The 14139-nt window shown below is 37.7% G+C and overlaps 2 protein-coding genes across 4 annotated transcripts in view; one reads left to right on the plus strand and one right to left on the minus strand.

The window, feature by feature from the left end:
* EIF2B2 (eukaryotic translation initiation factor 2B subunit beta) lies at nucleotides 1-8266 on the plus strand. Its single transcript, XM_026664424.2, has 8 exons — nucleotides 1-259; nucleotides 2134-2254; nucleotides 2549-2697; nucleotides 5442-5605; nucleotides 5942-6037; nucleotides 6495-6632; nucleotides 7242-7308; nucleotides 8010-8266. Exons 1-8 carry the CDS (start codon nucleotides 94-96, stop codon nucleotides 8165-8167), a joined length of 1059 nt encoding a protein of 352 aa, XP_026520209.1. The 5' UTR covers nucleotides 1-93; the 3' UTR covers nucleotides 8168-8266.
* The window catches only part of MLH3 (mutL homolog 3), a 22373-nt gene continuing 15291 nt past the window's right edge, over nucleotides 7058-14139 (minus strand). For all 3 annotated transcript variants that reach the window (XM_026664423.2, XM_087951903.1, XM_026664422.2), the window contains 3 exons: nucleotides 11773-11924; nucleotides 9111-9221; nucleotides 7058-7296 (listed from right to left, as the gene is read on the minus strand). In XM_026664423.2, coding sequence (XP_026520208.2) covers nucleotides 9117-9221; nucleotides 11773-11924 — 257 coding nt within the window. In that variant the 3' untranslated portion in view covers nucleotides 7058-7296; nucleotides 9111-9116. The remainder of the gene's footprint in view (nucleotides 7297-9110; nucleotides 9222-11772; nucleotides 11925-14139) is intronic.

Consider the following 14139-nt stretch of genomic DNA (forward strand, 5'->3'; position numbering starts at 1 on the left):
GCGAAGGTCCGGTCTGCAACTAAAGCCCCCCTTTTTTTTCGTTCCGCCGCTGAGGTGGTTGTGTCCCTTCAGCTTTCAGCTTCAATCGCCGCAATGTCGGTCGTGACCACCAAGAAGGAGTCCGAACTTTCCGGCCAGATCGAAGACTTCGTGATGCTTCTGAAAAGAGGCGGAAAGTTGCCTCGTTCAGGGGAGGTGGCCCGACGGACAGTGGGGCTGCTGCGGAAGATCGTGGCGAACGGGCGCTGGGACAATGCTGGTGAGGAAGCAGGGCAGGCACAGGCTTATTATATGCCTTCGCGGGCTGCTGGATTCAGCCTCGTTGCTTCGATCCAGCTTTACCCCCGGCTTGGCATAAAACAGAAAACTCTACTTTCCAAGGCAGGAAAAATGAAGATACTCCTCAAGTCTTAATTCATTCGGTTTCTTTGATGCCCCTCCGTAATAGGTTCCATCAGTGAAGCACACTATTGTTTAACTGCACAGCATATAATTTTTCTTTCCACCTAGAATATGCAGTTACGACGGAAGTCTGCTCTGGAGAAAGGCTAATTGTAAAATTCCAGCGTTCCAGTTCCTAGATGACAAAATGTATCTGTCAAAACATTCTCTGGTATTTGGAACGGAAGCTCTGCAAATAGTTATCAGTAACTTCATTGGCATGGATCCGTTTCCAAAAAGAAACATCCGTTTCTAAAGAGTTTCACACTATGTGCCAGTAACATCTTTTTGCACAGATGAGGATGGACATCTTAAAGCCCACCCCAGGCACCCAGTGTATCTTCATGTTTTCTTAAATGAGCTTGCAAAGTTTTCTTCCGCCTTTATTGACATATGGAAGAGATGGTGTTCTTAATGATGGTTTACCAAATTAATATATTGCTTGGATTTTTATTACACACTGAAATATAAACCAATATGGGCTGGGCTACGGTTAACTATAATGAGCTTGCTAATATGTGTTTAAAGATGTTATGTGAATATTGCACCTTCCAAATATCTTTTCCATTTTAGTTTAAGTTAGGGAAAGATAACATAAGAAATGGTAGACTCTCAAAACAAGGTATATTTGATTTAGTTAGTAGTATGCTACTATTCCCAGGCAGTGAAGGTAGCAAAGTATGCTTATTCTTTTACCATCATAATGACTGCATGAAATAAAAAAAAATGCTGATCTCCATGAAGTTCTAGGAGAGAAACTAGGAGCCATTAATGTTATCTAATGTTAAAAGGAAAAATAAATGATATGGAAGTTTGTCAAAGTTGAATAAAACTTTCTGAGGAGCATCTTGTGATAGATACTGCCAGGCAAGATGAAAAAGTTTTGGTCAGCAGAAAACTGGTTTGGATATTGAAATTCAGTTTAATCTGGAAGTAGTCCTGCTTTTACTTATAGCTTCATAGCATGGAATGCTTCTGAATTCTTTGCTGCCCAGTGGGAAAGACTGCATGCTCATGATTACATTTAACACAGTAGATACAGTTGGATTTAGCAGCAATTATAAGTAGATTACTGTATGTAAAGTACTGCATGTAAAATACCACAGTACCACAATACCACAGTAGGGCTACTCTTGAAAATACATATTACCTGAATATTGACAGCCTTTCACGATTGCCAGTTAGTTGTCTCCTTGGCTCAATTTAAGATTAGGGACTGGTTATTTAATAAATTATTTGTTTCATTAAATCAATGAAGATATTAGTAATTATAAGTAATTAGTAATTATAAGTAAGTAATATAGTGGAGTCATCTCAAAAACTCACCATTCCCTTGGGTCCCCCAACCCTGATGACATAGCTAAGTCTTTTGAGGGACTGTTGAAAATTTAATAGAGGTGGAATCAGTCTCATATTCATTATGCCCCATAGTGTATAATCTTGAGTTTATTAAAAATAGCAATAATAGTGTTTGGTTTAAACGAACGAGTCATGGAAATTATTATTTAGATAATTGCACACATAATGTCATGTAATACTACAAAAGTCCCAGGTTAAAGTTTAATGATAAAAGGTCCAGTTAACTGAGAAGATAGAGGAACAAAATGTAAGTTAAGTAAGTACTTGAGGGAAGAAATGGATTGAACTGTAGTTATATAATGAATTACCAGAAGTATCTCCCTCTCATTTCAGGAGAGCTAATGAACTTGATTCGTAAGGAAAGTAAGAGAATGAGTGCAGCCCAACCATCTGAGACCACTGTAGGTAACATGGTGAGACGAGTACTGAAAATAATTCGCGAAGAATACAGCAGGTAAGCTTGCTTTAGCTTGTCTTATTTTGACTATTTTGGCATCCTCTAAGAAGATATTTTCTGTTTAACATTAATTTTGAAGAATCAAAACTGTACTAAAGCTGTTTTAAGCCCAGTTTGTTTGCTCGATATTCTCTTACCATTTAGCTTGAGCAATGTTCCTTCCAGAGACATGACTTTTAAAGTTCTTAAATCTTTTGAAGGGACCATGTTACTCTGACCAGCAAATAGTATAGGCTTTCATCAGGATTACATTTTCTCACTTTGCCTGGATTGAAATTATTTGTTCCACAGGCTCCGAGGACGTAGTGAAGAGAGTGACCAGCAAGAATCTCTGCACAAACTTCTGACCTCAGGAGGTCTCAGTGAAGATTTCAAGATCTGCTATCAGCCACTAAGGGCCAATATTATCGATGCTATTAGAGAGCTGTTACTTGAACTCGGTAAGAGAAGCTGATGGTAGAATAGAAGGAATTGGAAATTGAACAATTCCTGGTAAAATAATATGTTTTAATTTACATCCTAAATTGCAGCATTAAGCTGCCTTCCAATCAGCAGAAAGATCTCTTCCATTTAAATGGAAATACTGTAGGAAGACTTCAGTGCTAGTTATATTTTAAATGATGCAGAGGCAATGTGGCCTGATTTGTGAACTGAACAATGCTAAGTAGTAATTGCCTTGAATGGAACAACACTTACAGTAAATATTTTGCCTATGTAATTTTAAGAAATTAAGCAGGTTGTACGTAATAACCTTTCCTTCAATTTTAATTGCAAAGACAAATTAAGTTGTGCAATGTAATGTCCATGAATCTGTTAAAAATCAGCAGACTCTCACCTGATTTTAAATAAGATTTTGGCATATTGTGAAATACTAGCGTCCAAAATTTACATCATTTCCAAAAATGCTTATGTGTTCCAGAATCCAGATAGTTGGTTCTGGCCAAGGCTTCCTAGACTGTAATTACTCACACGCTTATTTTAAAAACAAGTCTTGTTTTATTGCAACGCTGGGAATTACTTTCATTCCCAGCTGGTAATGAATTCTCAAACAGTCCCTCGAGATAAGCACCCACCTTTCTTTTCTGTGAAGTGCTGCCAATAATAGAAGTGTCCAATGAAGTACAAAGAGCTTCAAGAATGAATCTGAACCAAACGAACCACTTTACTTCCACTTTACTTACTTTCATCATCTTTGTCTGTCCTTTATACCAGTGGTCCCCAACCTTTTTTGTGCCAGGGACCAGTTTCATGCAGAAACACTTTTTCAAGGACCGGGTGGTGGGGAGAGTCCGAGTTTGGTGGTTTGCTTGCAGACATTTCATTATCTGACTAGGTAACATCTGATGTTGTTACCTAGTCGGGTAATAAAAGGTCTGCCAGCAAACCACCAAGTTCAGGGAGCGCCAATGCCTCCTCATTGCAACCCTGAGCGACAGATAGTCCCTGCAGGACGGCTGAGAAGCCCCGCCTCTCAGCCCTGCCTTCATCAGCCCCATCCCTCAGGTGTCTCCCTCCCTCCCTCAGGTGTCTGCCTCGTTCCTCTCTCAGTCGCTCTCTCGCTCCTCCACCAGCCCAGGAAGAAACTGCTTCAAAGAAGCCGGCAGCGTGGCTTTTCCTGTTGGCGCAGCTCCCGAAGCGCCCGTTCACCCCCACCCCACCGCCCACGGTTCAATCCAGTGCTCCGTTCTGCCTGCCTGCCTTCGTTTCTGGTGGTTTCAGAGCGCAGCTCCTCCAGCGCCCATTCACCCCGCCCCGCCCCGCCGCGCGGTTCAATCCAGTGCTCCGTTCTGCCTGCCTGCCTGCCTTCGTTTGTTTCGGAGCAGCTTCGGCGAATAGTTATTATTCTCAGCCGAAACTGCTCCGAAACAAACGAAGGCAGGCAGGCAGAACGGAGCACTGGATTGAACCTGGATTGATTGGAGGCGGGGTGGGGGTGAACGGGCGCTTCGGGGGAGCTGCGCTGACAGGAAAAGCCACCCTGCCGGCTTTGAAGCAGTTTCTTCCTGGGCTGGTGGAGGAGCGAGAGAGCGACTGAGAGAGGAACGAGGCGGGAGGAAACCGAAGCCACTGAGCCAGAGAGTAGGACAGGCTTTGGTTGCTTCCTCCCTCCCCTTCTTTCATTTGTGTCCTTGATCCCTGATCCCAGCAGCATTCACCGAAGGCGAAGAAAGCCGCCATTTTTATTTTATTTTTATTTTCTTTGTGGCCCGGTGCAAAGTGATCCATGGACCGGTACCGGTCCGCGGCCCGGTGGTTGGGGACCCCTGCTTTATACCTTATGGGAGGGGCAATCACCTCCCAGCCTTACTCCTGAGTCGTTCCTTTTGCTTCAGCTGCTTTTGCCTTCTAGCAGCTCTGGCAACCCACGCACTGGGAACCGGCTCCCCTGGGTCCTCTGCCTCGCTGCTGCCAGACTCCGAAGGCTCCAGAGGCAGCACCCCACTCTCAGATGGTCCCGGCCCCATCTCTGCATCGGGCACAGGACCCTCATCCAAGTCTTTCCAGACACCTGGATTGGATCCCCTTTCTTCCCCACTGTCCGATTCCGCTGTCGTCTGCACTGGCTGCCGACAAACCACAACAATAGTTCTTAGAAAATAAATTATGGAATTCTGGCCAGCTGGGAATTCTGGAAGTTGAAATTCATGCATCTTAAAGTTGCTGAGATTGAAAAATACTGATGTAGAGCACTCCAGAGGTAGGGTAGGTATGTATTAAGATGCCATGCATGTCAAAATATCCTTTAGGATTAGCCATGCTCAATCAAATACGTTTTTAAAATGTGCAACACCCAGCAACTATTTTTTTTTTAAAAGTCTACATCATAAGATTATCTTGTGTCCATCAGTGTCAAAAAATGGCCTATTCCTATCCTATGCATTGTCAGCAAATATTTAGGTGGTCTTTTAAAAACATAGTTGCAACATCCTACTTTAGGCTTTTCCGCCCAATTTTTATTACTATATTTCACTTATTCATGACTACTGATTCTCTAAGTTGAGAATTCTAGGAAATCTAGACTTAACAGGATATTCTGTTAAGTAAAACTTCATAATCATGTCAGTTAAAATTAGGTAACTTAGAGGTTTATGTACATGGAATTATGAGAAACGTTGAACGATGTCTGGCAAATTTGTGTTGTGTCTTGTCTCTTTTGTCATGACTAGATTTCTTTTCCTTGCAGAGAGCACTACTGAAAATATTTCCACCCAGGCTTTGGAACACATCCATTCCAATGAGGTGATTATGACTATTGGTTATTCACGCACAGTGGAGGCTTTTCTGAAAGAGGCAGCACGTAAAAGGAAATTCCATGTCATCGTGGCTGAATGTGCACCCTTTTGCCAGGTAAAGGCTTGTTATGTGAGCAATCTTTGCACTTACTTGGTGTTGATCCTTAACATGGAACATCATAAAATGTACTAGTACATTTTAAATAAAAATGTACTATGATAAAATGAGTAGACTTTGTGAAGCAGAAATGCAGTGTTGCTTACCCAATTAAAAATTACCCAGCCAGATATCTCACTGCGTTTTCTTTCTTCTGCTGAACTTATTGGAATTGCTTGTGTGGCCTAGCTTGATAATATGCATTCAAGAACCTTTGGAATGCGTAACTCACAATGTTTACTTGTTATATCTCCCCAAATATTAATCTTTCCAGATCTTATTTTTTTCTTGCAGGGCCATGAAATGGCTGTCAGCTTGTCTAAAGAGAATATAGAAACCACAGTCATGAGTGATGCAGCCATCTTCGCTGTTATGTCTCGAGTCAACAAGGTGGGCTTCTTGGGGTTGAGTTTGTCTCTTCAGAGTTGACATGTTTTCTTGTTGCTGGTAAAACATCAAATCATAGATTTTCATAGAGAAAAACAAAAACCACATGTGTATCTTGCACTGTTGTATTGTTGTTGATGATACAGTATCTTACCAATTGTATCTTTATCCAGATTTATTTTTACAGGTGGTCTTTGACTTCTGACCAGTTGCTTAGCAACCATTCAAAGTTTTGATGGCCACACATACATACCCCATGGTCATGTGATTGCATTTTGGGCTTTTGACAACTCACATTTATGACTGCAGCATCCCACAGTCATGTGACCACAATTTACCATGTTTTCTGGCAACCAACATTTAGATTATGATGTAGAAAGAGAACATTTATTAATCGTATGTAGATTAATTTTTATTTTGTTATGATAAGCAGTTTTCATTGTCCACTTCTATTTTGCAGGTTATCATTGGAACAAAAACCATTTTGGCCAATGGCGCATTAATAGCCGTCAGTGGAACTCATACTCTGGCACTAGCAGCCAAACACCATTCTACCCCTCTCATTGTCTGTGCACCGATGTTCAAACTCACACCACAGGCAAGTGTAGTGATTGTTAAACTGTACCTTGGTTGAGAGAAATACAAAAATGCTACTGTGGCAATATAAAGATGAAGAAGAATACACTGGAAAAATGAAATCCCACTAGTGGTCTGCAAGCAAGCAGTGTACTTTTCAGAGAAGAATCTTAATATCTTTGTCTCTGAAACAGTGAGCTCTGTGATGCATTTTTCTAACAAAATTTATGGCATACAGCAGGGATTTTTAAACTGGTTGTGATCTCCCGATCCCCACAGGTTGCTAGCAATTTATAAGGTGGGACTGCTACTTTTAAAAGGTTGATCAGTCTTGTGGAGGCAAAGTAGGAGTGCTATCAAAACTTTCTTCAGGTTCAACTGGGTGAGTCAGAAATGGCTAAATCTTTGGCTCTAACCATCTGTCAAAAACTAGGCAGTCAAAACAGGTTTTTGAATTCACTTATTTTATTAGTTTTATTTACAGTAGGATTTTAGAGAATTATTTCTCATTTCATGGGATTGTAATATAATGAAGTTTGTGGTCTTCTAACGTATGTTACAGAGCAGGGGAATATTGGGTAGTTGAGATTATGTCTAATCCTTCTCTGTCTCATGTTCTTCTCATTTTCAGTTTCTTAATGAAGAGGATTCATTCCACAAGTTTGTGTCTCCACAGGAAGTACTCCCTTTTACAGAAGGTAAATTATTTCGTTAATTAAGAGGGATAGAGAAATGAGTTAAATTTTATCACTTAAGAGCCAACAAAAATGTGGATCCTGGCCCTGTTCAATTTTTCCAAGTGTGATCTTCAGCATGTTGTGCAAAATTAGTCTACTTCAAGCTGGAGGCACTTGCTTACAACTTGGACTTTTTAATGATTAATTTAGGATATTTAGCATCTAACCTTTTCTAATGGGAATTCTCATCATGGAACCATTCTGGCAGCTGGACTATTGTACTACATGAACAAAGTAGCTAGGTAGATGTTTTCATTGGTATTTATGCTCCCAATACCTGCTGTAAATCAGTGGGTGGGAAAATACCCAATGCTAATCTAAGGGGCTGGTAGATATTTCATCTAGTCCCAGAGCCTCATGGGGAAATAGAAGTTTTAGATCAGCAGTTTCCCCTCCTCATAGCAATGCCTTGTTTTAAGATAGAATATCAGCGCACATAGATTTACAGTATGCATGTAACTAAGTTCTCGGTTGAATGCATTTACACTGAAATCAATAGTTCTTTAATGAGTCATAACTACTTTTCAGTGGTGCAAATAATTTACTGTAAATAATATGAGACTAAATTATTTTTTGCTCTGGGTAGACATATCTGCTGGTCACTCTGTCTCTCTTTTTGTGTTACTGGTCATTTTCCAATCATGTAAATCTTTTTCTTTCAGGAGAGATTCTATCAAAGGTCAATGTTTACTGTCCAGTTTTTGACTACGTTCCTCCAGAACTTATCACACTCTTCATTTCAAACATTGGAGGCAATGCTCCTTCTTATATCTATCGTCTTATGAGTGAACTTTATCATCCCGATGATCGTGAACTTTGAAACTTTGCGCTATGGGCTTAATTTATTCCAGAATAAATGGGTGATATAACAAATACCAATATTTTCATTGGGGAAATAAATAAACTACAGAAAATGAAAGTGTTATCTTTAAAAACATTTTTTAGCTATGCTTTCTCTGTCAGCATGAAAACTTGTGTTCTAGGTATGTTTCAACAACTTTATTAGTAATATCCCACAAAATTCGAAAGTCTTCATAAGCCAGTGCCATATTAATTCAGGAATAGCCAACTTAGTCCTCCAGGTACTTTGGATTTCAGGTCCCATAAACATCTGCCTTTATGGTCAGTGATAAGGAATTGTGAGTACTGTACTCTAATTTAAAACATTTGGATATCAGAATTGCATATTTTTATCTCATAAAAGAAGGAATGCTTTTAAATTATTGCTAAATGTTTTCTAAAATACATAGAAAAAGCTTCAAAAAGGAGATAAAATAGAAAACTGACTAAATATAAAATGGAAGTTACATTGCTTAACCTATTCTCATTTTGCTTTCATCTAAAGGTAATATATACTTTAAGAAAGTTAAAGTAATCTATGCTGCATGTTAGCAATAGCAAAAAAATGGAAGACTGTTTTTAAATAGCAATTCATTAAAAAGTACAAACTGCACTAGAAATCAGAATCTAAATTTAGCTCCCTTTATGAATTGATACAAAATACTAGAATTATTGTTTAAGTCAGAGTTTTGCAAATATGTGAAACTACTTTGGTAAAAAGAGGCAAGGATTCATTTAAAAAAAAAACTTTTTTTTTCCAAATTACCAAAACAGTTCCAGTGCACGTGAAATTACTCCATGTTCCCCAAAGGAAAAAAATAGTTGATTCTGACTACCATATAGTTGCTCCAAAGACACCTTTCCAAATACTGAATTTTCATTTTCCTTAATACCAGGGAAAAAAACTAGTGTTTAGATAGCACCTGTATTCATAGAACTGTTGAGGCTTCAACTTTCGCAGTAGATTCTTTTTCTTTCCCAAAGAGCTTCCAGGCTTTAACCATTTTTCTTAATTTGGCCAGATTAGGTTTCGGCTGTAGGGAAAAAAATGCCAATGACTCATTGACAAAAATTAAGACAATGACCTAGACAATCCTCTATTATTAATTGGCATTCGGATTAACAAATTTTCAAATTTGTTGCATATTACTTAGAATGAAATACAGCAGGGATCAAAAACTTGTGGGCTTGTGTATGCCCTTCCTAAGCCTTTCTGTGATTTCTACAGAATTTACCCTTAAATTGCTGTGTAGTCTGCAGGGTCTATAATGCAGTTTGCTGCTGAATTTTAATGGTAAACAACTGTGCAGTTTGAGATACTATAAGTGTCTAATGTAATCCTCCCAAAAAAATTAATTATTTTCCCCAAACTAAAAAAGTATCCTTTGGAAATTTTGCCCTTTAACAATATCGCTATATCTATTCTGTAACAATAACTGCTGGACGGATAGAGATAGAAATAGAGATAGCCAATTTAAATTATTTTAAAATGAGTGCTGTGTTCTGTTGTTGATGACAGTAGTTAGTGGTAATAATACCAATATTGATTATGTGCTATCAGGTCAGTGCTGACTCTTAATAATTCTATGACTATCTGTCCCTAACCGGGTCCTTCAGGTCTTCCAATGGCACACCCATTGCCACTATACCTAAGTCTATCCATCTGGAGGTTGGTTATCCAGTTTTCTTTCCTTCCCACCTTTCTCAAGAGACTTCTCAAGAGAACTAGGATTTCATATAATGTGTTTGAAGCAGAATAATTTCAGCCTGGTCATTTGTGCCTCAAGTGAGAACTTCATTGCTTCAATGATGCATGTGGTTGTTTTCTTGGCTGTCCATAGTATTCTCCAACACCAAAAGCAACAATTGTCTTTATATCCCGCTTTTTCAAAGTTCAACTTTTCTTCTAAAAGAAGTTGAATGGAATGCCATTGTTTGCATTATTCTGCTCTTAGTAGATGTCGACAATCCCAGCATCTGAATAGCTTTTCCAAGGACTTCTTTGCTACTCTACAAAATGCTAGTCTGCAGCATATTTCTTGGCTGCTGTTCATTTATAGTTGATCTTAAAAGGCAAAAGCTCTCTTCAACATCTTCATTGTTAATTCTTATTGTACCTAATTTGGTCTTCTTTATATATACTTTTAGTCCTATTTTCACTGTTCCTTGACTTTTAATTACTACTACCACATATTTCAACTATCAGAATAGGGTCATCAGCATGTTATTTATATTTTTTCCCTTCAATTTTAATACCATATTTATTTTTTTCCAATCCAGCTCCCTTAATATATATTCAGCTTGTTAGTGATGTCAATAATTATGATCATAGGATTGTCTGAAAGGTTTTCAACAGCATCAAAATGGTAGATATGATTGGATCAAAGCCCCAATCCTTTCTGACATATGCTGGAGGCATTGATCATCTACTTTCACTCACCATTTTGATTCTTTTGACCACTGCTGATAAAAGTAACAAAAGGAATGAAACTTAAAGATATCAAGGAACAAGGAAATGAATATCTACAATGTTTTGTTAGGCTTATAGTCTTGTTGCTTGCTAACACTGAACACCAATTATTATGAATAATTTGTTTGTTCCTTGTTCACTTTCAATTCCCTTTTTATTCCTTTGCAGGGATTATACAAAAAGAAGTTGTATAGTCCCACATAAATACCTACACAAATAATAACAAATAATAACAATATTGTGTCAATTGTCCCAATTCTTAAATAAGGCCATAGTACTTTCACTATTATCTTACGTGGGTTTTTTTTGTTCTGCACAAATTATGATGAATTAACTTAGTTCTTAATTAACAGACTGCCAAAATTGTACTTTTATGGGTATTTTGGCATTTTCCTTAGTTGATTTTGCATGTAAAGCCTGAATATTAGTTCACAATAGACCCATTTGTAGTCTGCATAGGATAGGCATATGGTGTACAAAACACTACTCAATGAATCAATATTATTTTTAGCTTTTCATTTCTGGACATACCTATATACAGCTCAAAGGTTTTATTATGAAATTAATCTTGAATTTTCATTTAAATTTATACTATAAAAAACGATAAGGATATATTATGTCTCAGTAGATAGCAGCACCTAGCCCATTTTGACTGATCTCAAGCTATGCAAGCTCAGCCCTGATTACTACTAGAAGCTAAATTGCTTCTATAACACTGACAGCAAAAACTTAATGGATGTATTTGTCAGGAATAGTGTTTGATTTAAGGAACTTTCTACCTTTACATTTTCACAGTATGCAGGCACAAAAATAGAAAAAATAACTTGGATATAGGCTGTGATCTTTGGGCAACATCATACAGTATTTTGACATTCTTTCAGTTCTTTCAGATTAAAAGAATAAGACAAAGTTCTTCAGCTGACACTAAATATCTTAGACTTAAAACATTCAACTGCAACAAGAGATTTTATTCCTTTATTTATTTAAACAATTTATAGAGGCACCCATCTCACAACTATGATTCTACTTTACCAAAGCCCATTGTAAATGAAACTGGCATACAGGTAGCAGAGTGACAGTCAACACAATGTACTTCTTACGTGCTCTGTGCTTACCTGACTTTCCTGCTGCAAATGATCCACATCTGCGAGAGGCAACATGGAAGGTCTCCCGTGAGCACATTGGAAAGGCAGTTGACAACATGACAAAGAAGCCATAAGATGGCAACTTTCATCAAAAGTCAAGCTGTCATTGAATTTTATAGCACCTGAAAAGAAAGAAGAGTAGGAGAGTTTTGTGGTAAAATAATTATTTCCTCTTCTTTAGTTTCTTTATTTTCAAAAAAAATATTATTTCCTTTATTGCCAGAAAAAGTATTCCTTCTTTTTTTAAAAAATAACTGATTTTTTTCTCTCTCTCTCTTTTCCTCTTTCCCACCCCCAAAACAAATCAGGTAGTTATGAACATTTATTTAACAACTTTTCAAAATTGCAATGGGGCTATAACACTTGCATTTACAAGCATTGTAGCATCTCTGTGATAACATGATCAAAATTCAGTTTCTTGGCAACCGGTATCTATGTACGATGGTTGCAGCAACCCAGACAAGTAATTGCCATTTTTTATAATTACAGGGTGCTTCTGACAAGCAAAGTCAATGGTGGAAGCCTGATTTGCTTAATGACCATCTGTCACTTAAAGATCATGGCAAAAAAAAGTTGTAAAATGATTCACTACTTAGTGATGGACATTCCAGTTCTAATTATGGTTGTAACTTGAGGACTACCTGTATGGGGTGGAGAGGGGGTGGGTAGATAATACAGGAAAAGGGTACTTACAATATGGATTTCAGATGGTTAATGATGAATTATAGGGCCAGATTCATTTGGAATTTTAGCTTTGATTTAATTAGAATGAATTTTCTTATAAGAAAATAGTGTTTTGGGATTTTATGATAAGGGCCCTTTGAAGACTGGACACTAGAGGCAATTACAAGATTAAAAAAAAGAATGGAGCAGAATTCTATAACAAAAGCTATTGAACACTTTTTGCTAATATTTTTGAGCACATAGACAAACTTCTTGATAAAATGAACAGATGTTGTAATGAAGTTATAGAACAAGCTTTAACTGGCAATTCTGAAATTATTTTGAAGGAAGATTTGTGATAAGCAGTGATATGGAGAAAGATATGGACATATAGTGCATACTGATGATTTATTTCCCAAGGAATTGTACAAGTATTATACCAGGAAATGGATTTGGATATTTTTTACTAGATATATATAAAATATTATTTTAAGGTCTAGCTCTAGAAAGATTTCACTGAGAGGAACAAATGAAAGGATAAGTATTGAAAGACTTGTGACTACAAAAACAGATGAACAAAGAACTAGTTCTGGGTCTCTTTCTGAGAGGGTTTAAAAGAGACCTTAAAAATTCAGGGAAGATTTATAAAGTTGGTTTATTCGATATGGCTAAAAGAGGAAAATAAGTTTAAAGATGGCTTATTCTAAAGGGCTAAAAAGAGAAAATAGTTATATCTGGAATCCCTTATTTGACTTTTGCTTGGCAAGGAATGATTGATAGTTCGTATTTGCTTTTATTTCATTTATAATTTAAAATTATTTGAAAAAATACTACATTGTAAAAAGAAATAAAAGGTTAAAAAACCCAAATACTACACATGCAACTGCATCTGCTAGGTCCCTAACTAATCTGGTTCTATGAACCACTGGGAAACTAAAGTACCTATGTAGCCTGCTAAAACTATAACATATATTCAAGGGCTGGCCTAGGTTTCCTCCCATACTGGGGACAGTTGTTTGATCCAATGGATCTCTCTCTCTGAACTTCTCATTGTATTGAGGCTCACCCAACAAGCCACCCATCATCTTTTGTTTGGTTCTTTTGAAAGTTAGAAGTTTCCGATGGCAAAAACAGCTTTATGATTAGCAAAGTGGGGCAAGGCAGAAAATTATGTTGGACTCGTCTCTGAAATTTCAGGTAGCCTCAGATTACAAATTGGAATATCCATTTTGGTGCCATCATCTTTTGGCAGCTTCTTTGCTAAAGTAGAGAATATACAGTGTGTCATACAGGATATGAAGAAGGCCGAATGCTGGGTTGGGACCAGCGTGCAGAGCTTCCTTTCCCTGAAACAATCCCTCCATGAAGAATGAGCTACAATGTCTTTCACGTGCTAGATGATCAAATACCAATTCAAATTATCAGGGATCACCTCAGGGGCACTTGAAATAGCTGAAAACCAAAGATGACTTGGGCAATTATACCCTGATGAGTCCTGGGTGGGAATCGGAGAAAGTCCCAAGTGCAAGTGATACAGGGAATAAGAGCTGATTCTGTTTGCCTCCTGATTCAGAATTACTAAGAAAATTGACATACATCTGATTCTAAAGCATAACCAATGTGTAAATTATGTCCCACATTCTTCAGCAAGAAAAATAATGGATCCCTTCTATT

Source organism: Notechis scutatus, chromosome 1 (assembly GCF_049901735.1).
Source record: "Notechis scutatus isolate UNSWTSFEM ecotype Mainland chromosome 1, rNotScu1.2, whole genome shotgun sequence".
Lineage (NCBI taxonomy): Eukaryota > Metazoa > Chordata > Lepidosauria > Squamata > Elapidae > Notechis > Notechis scutatus.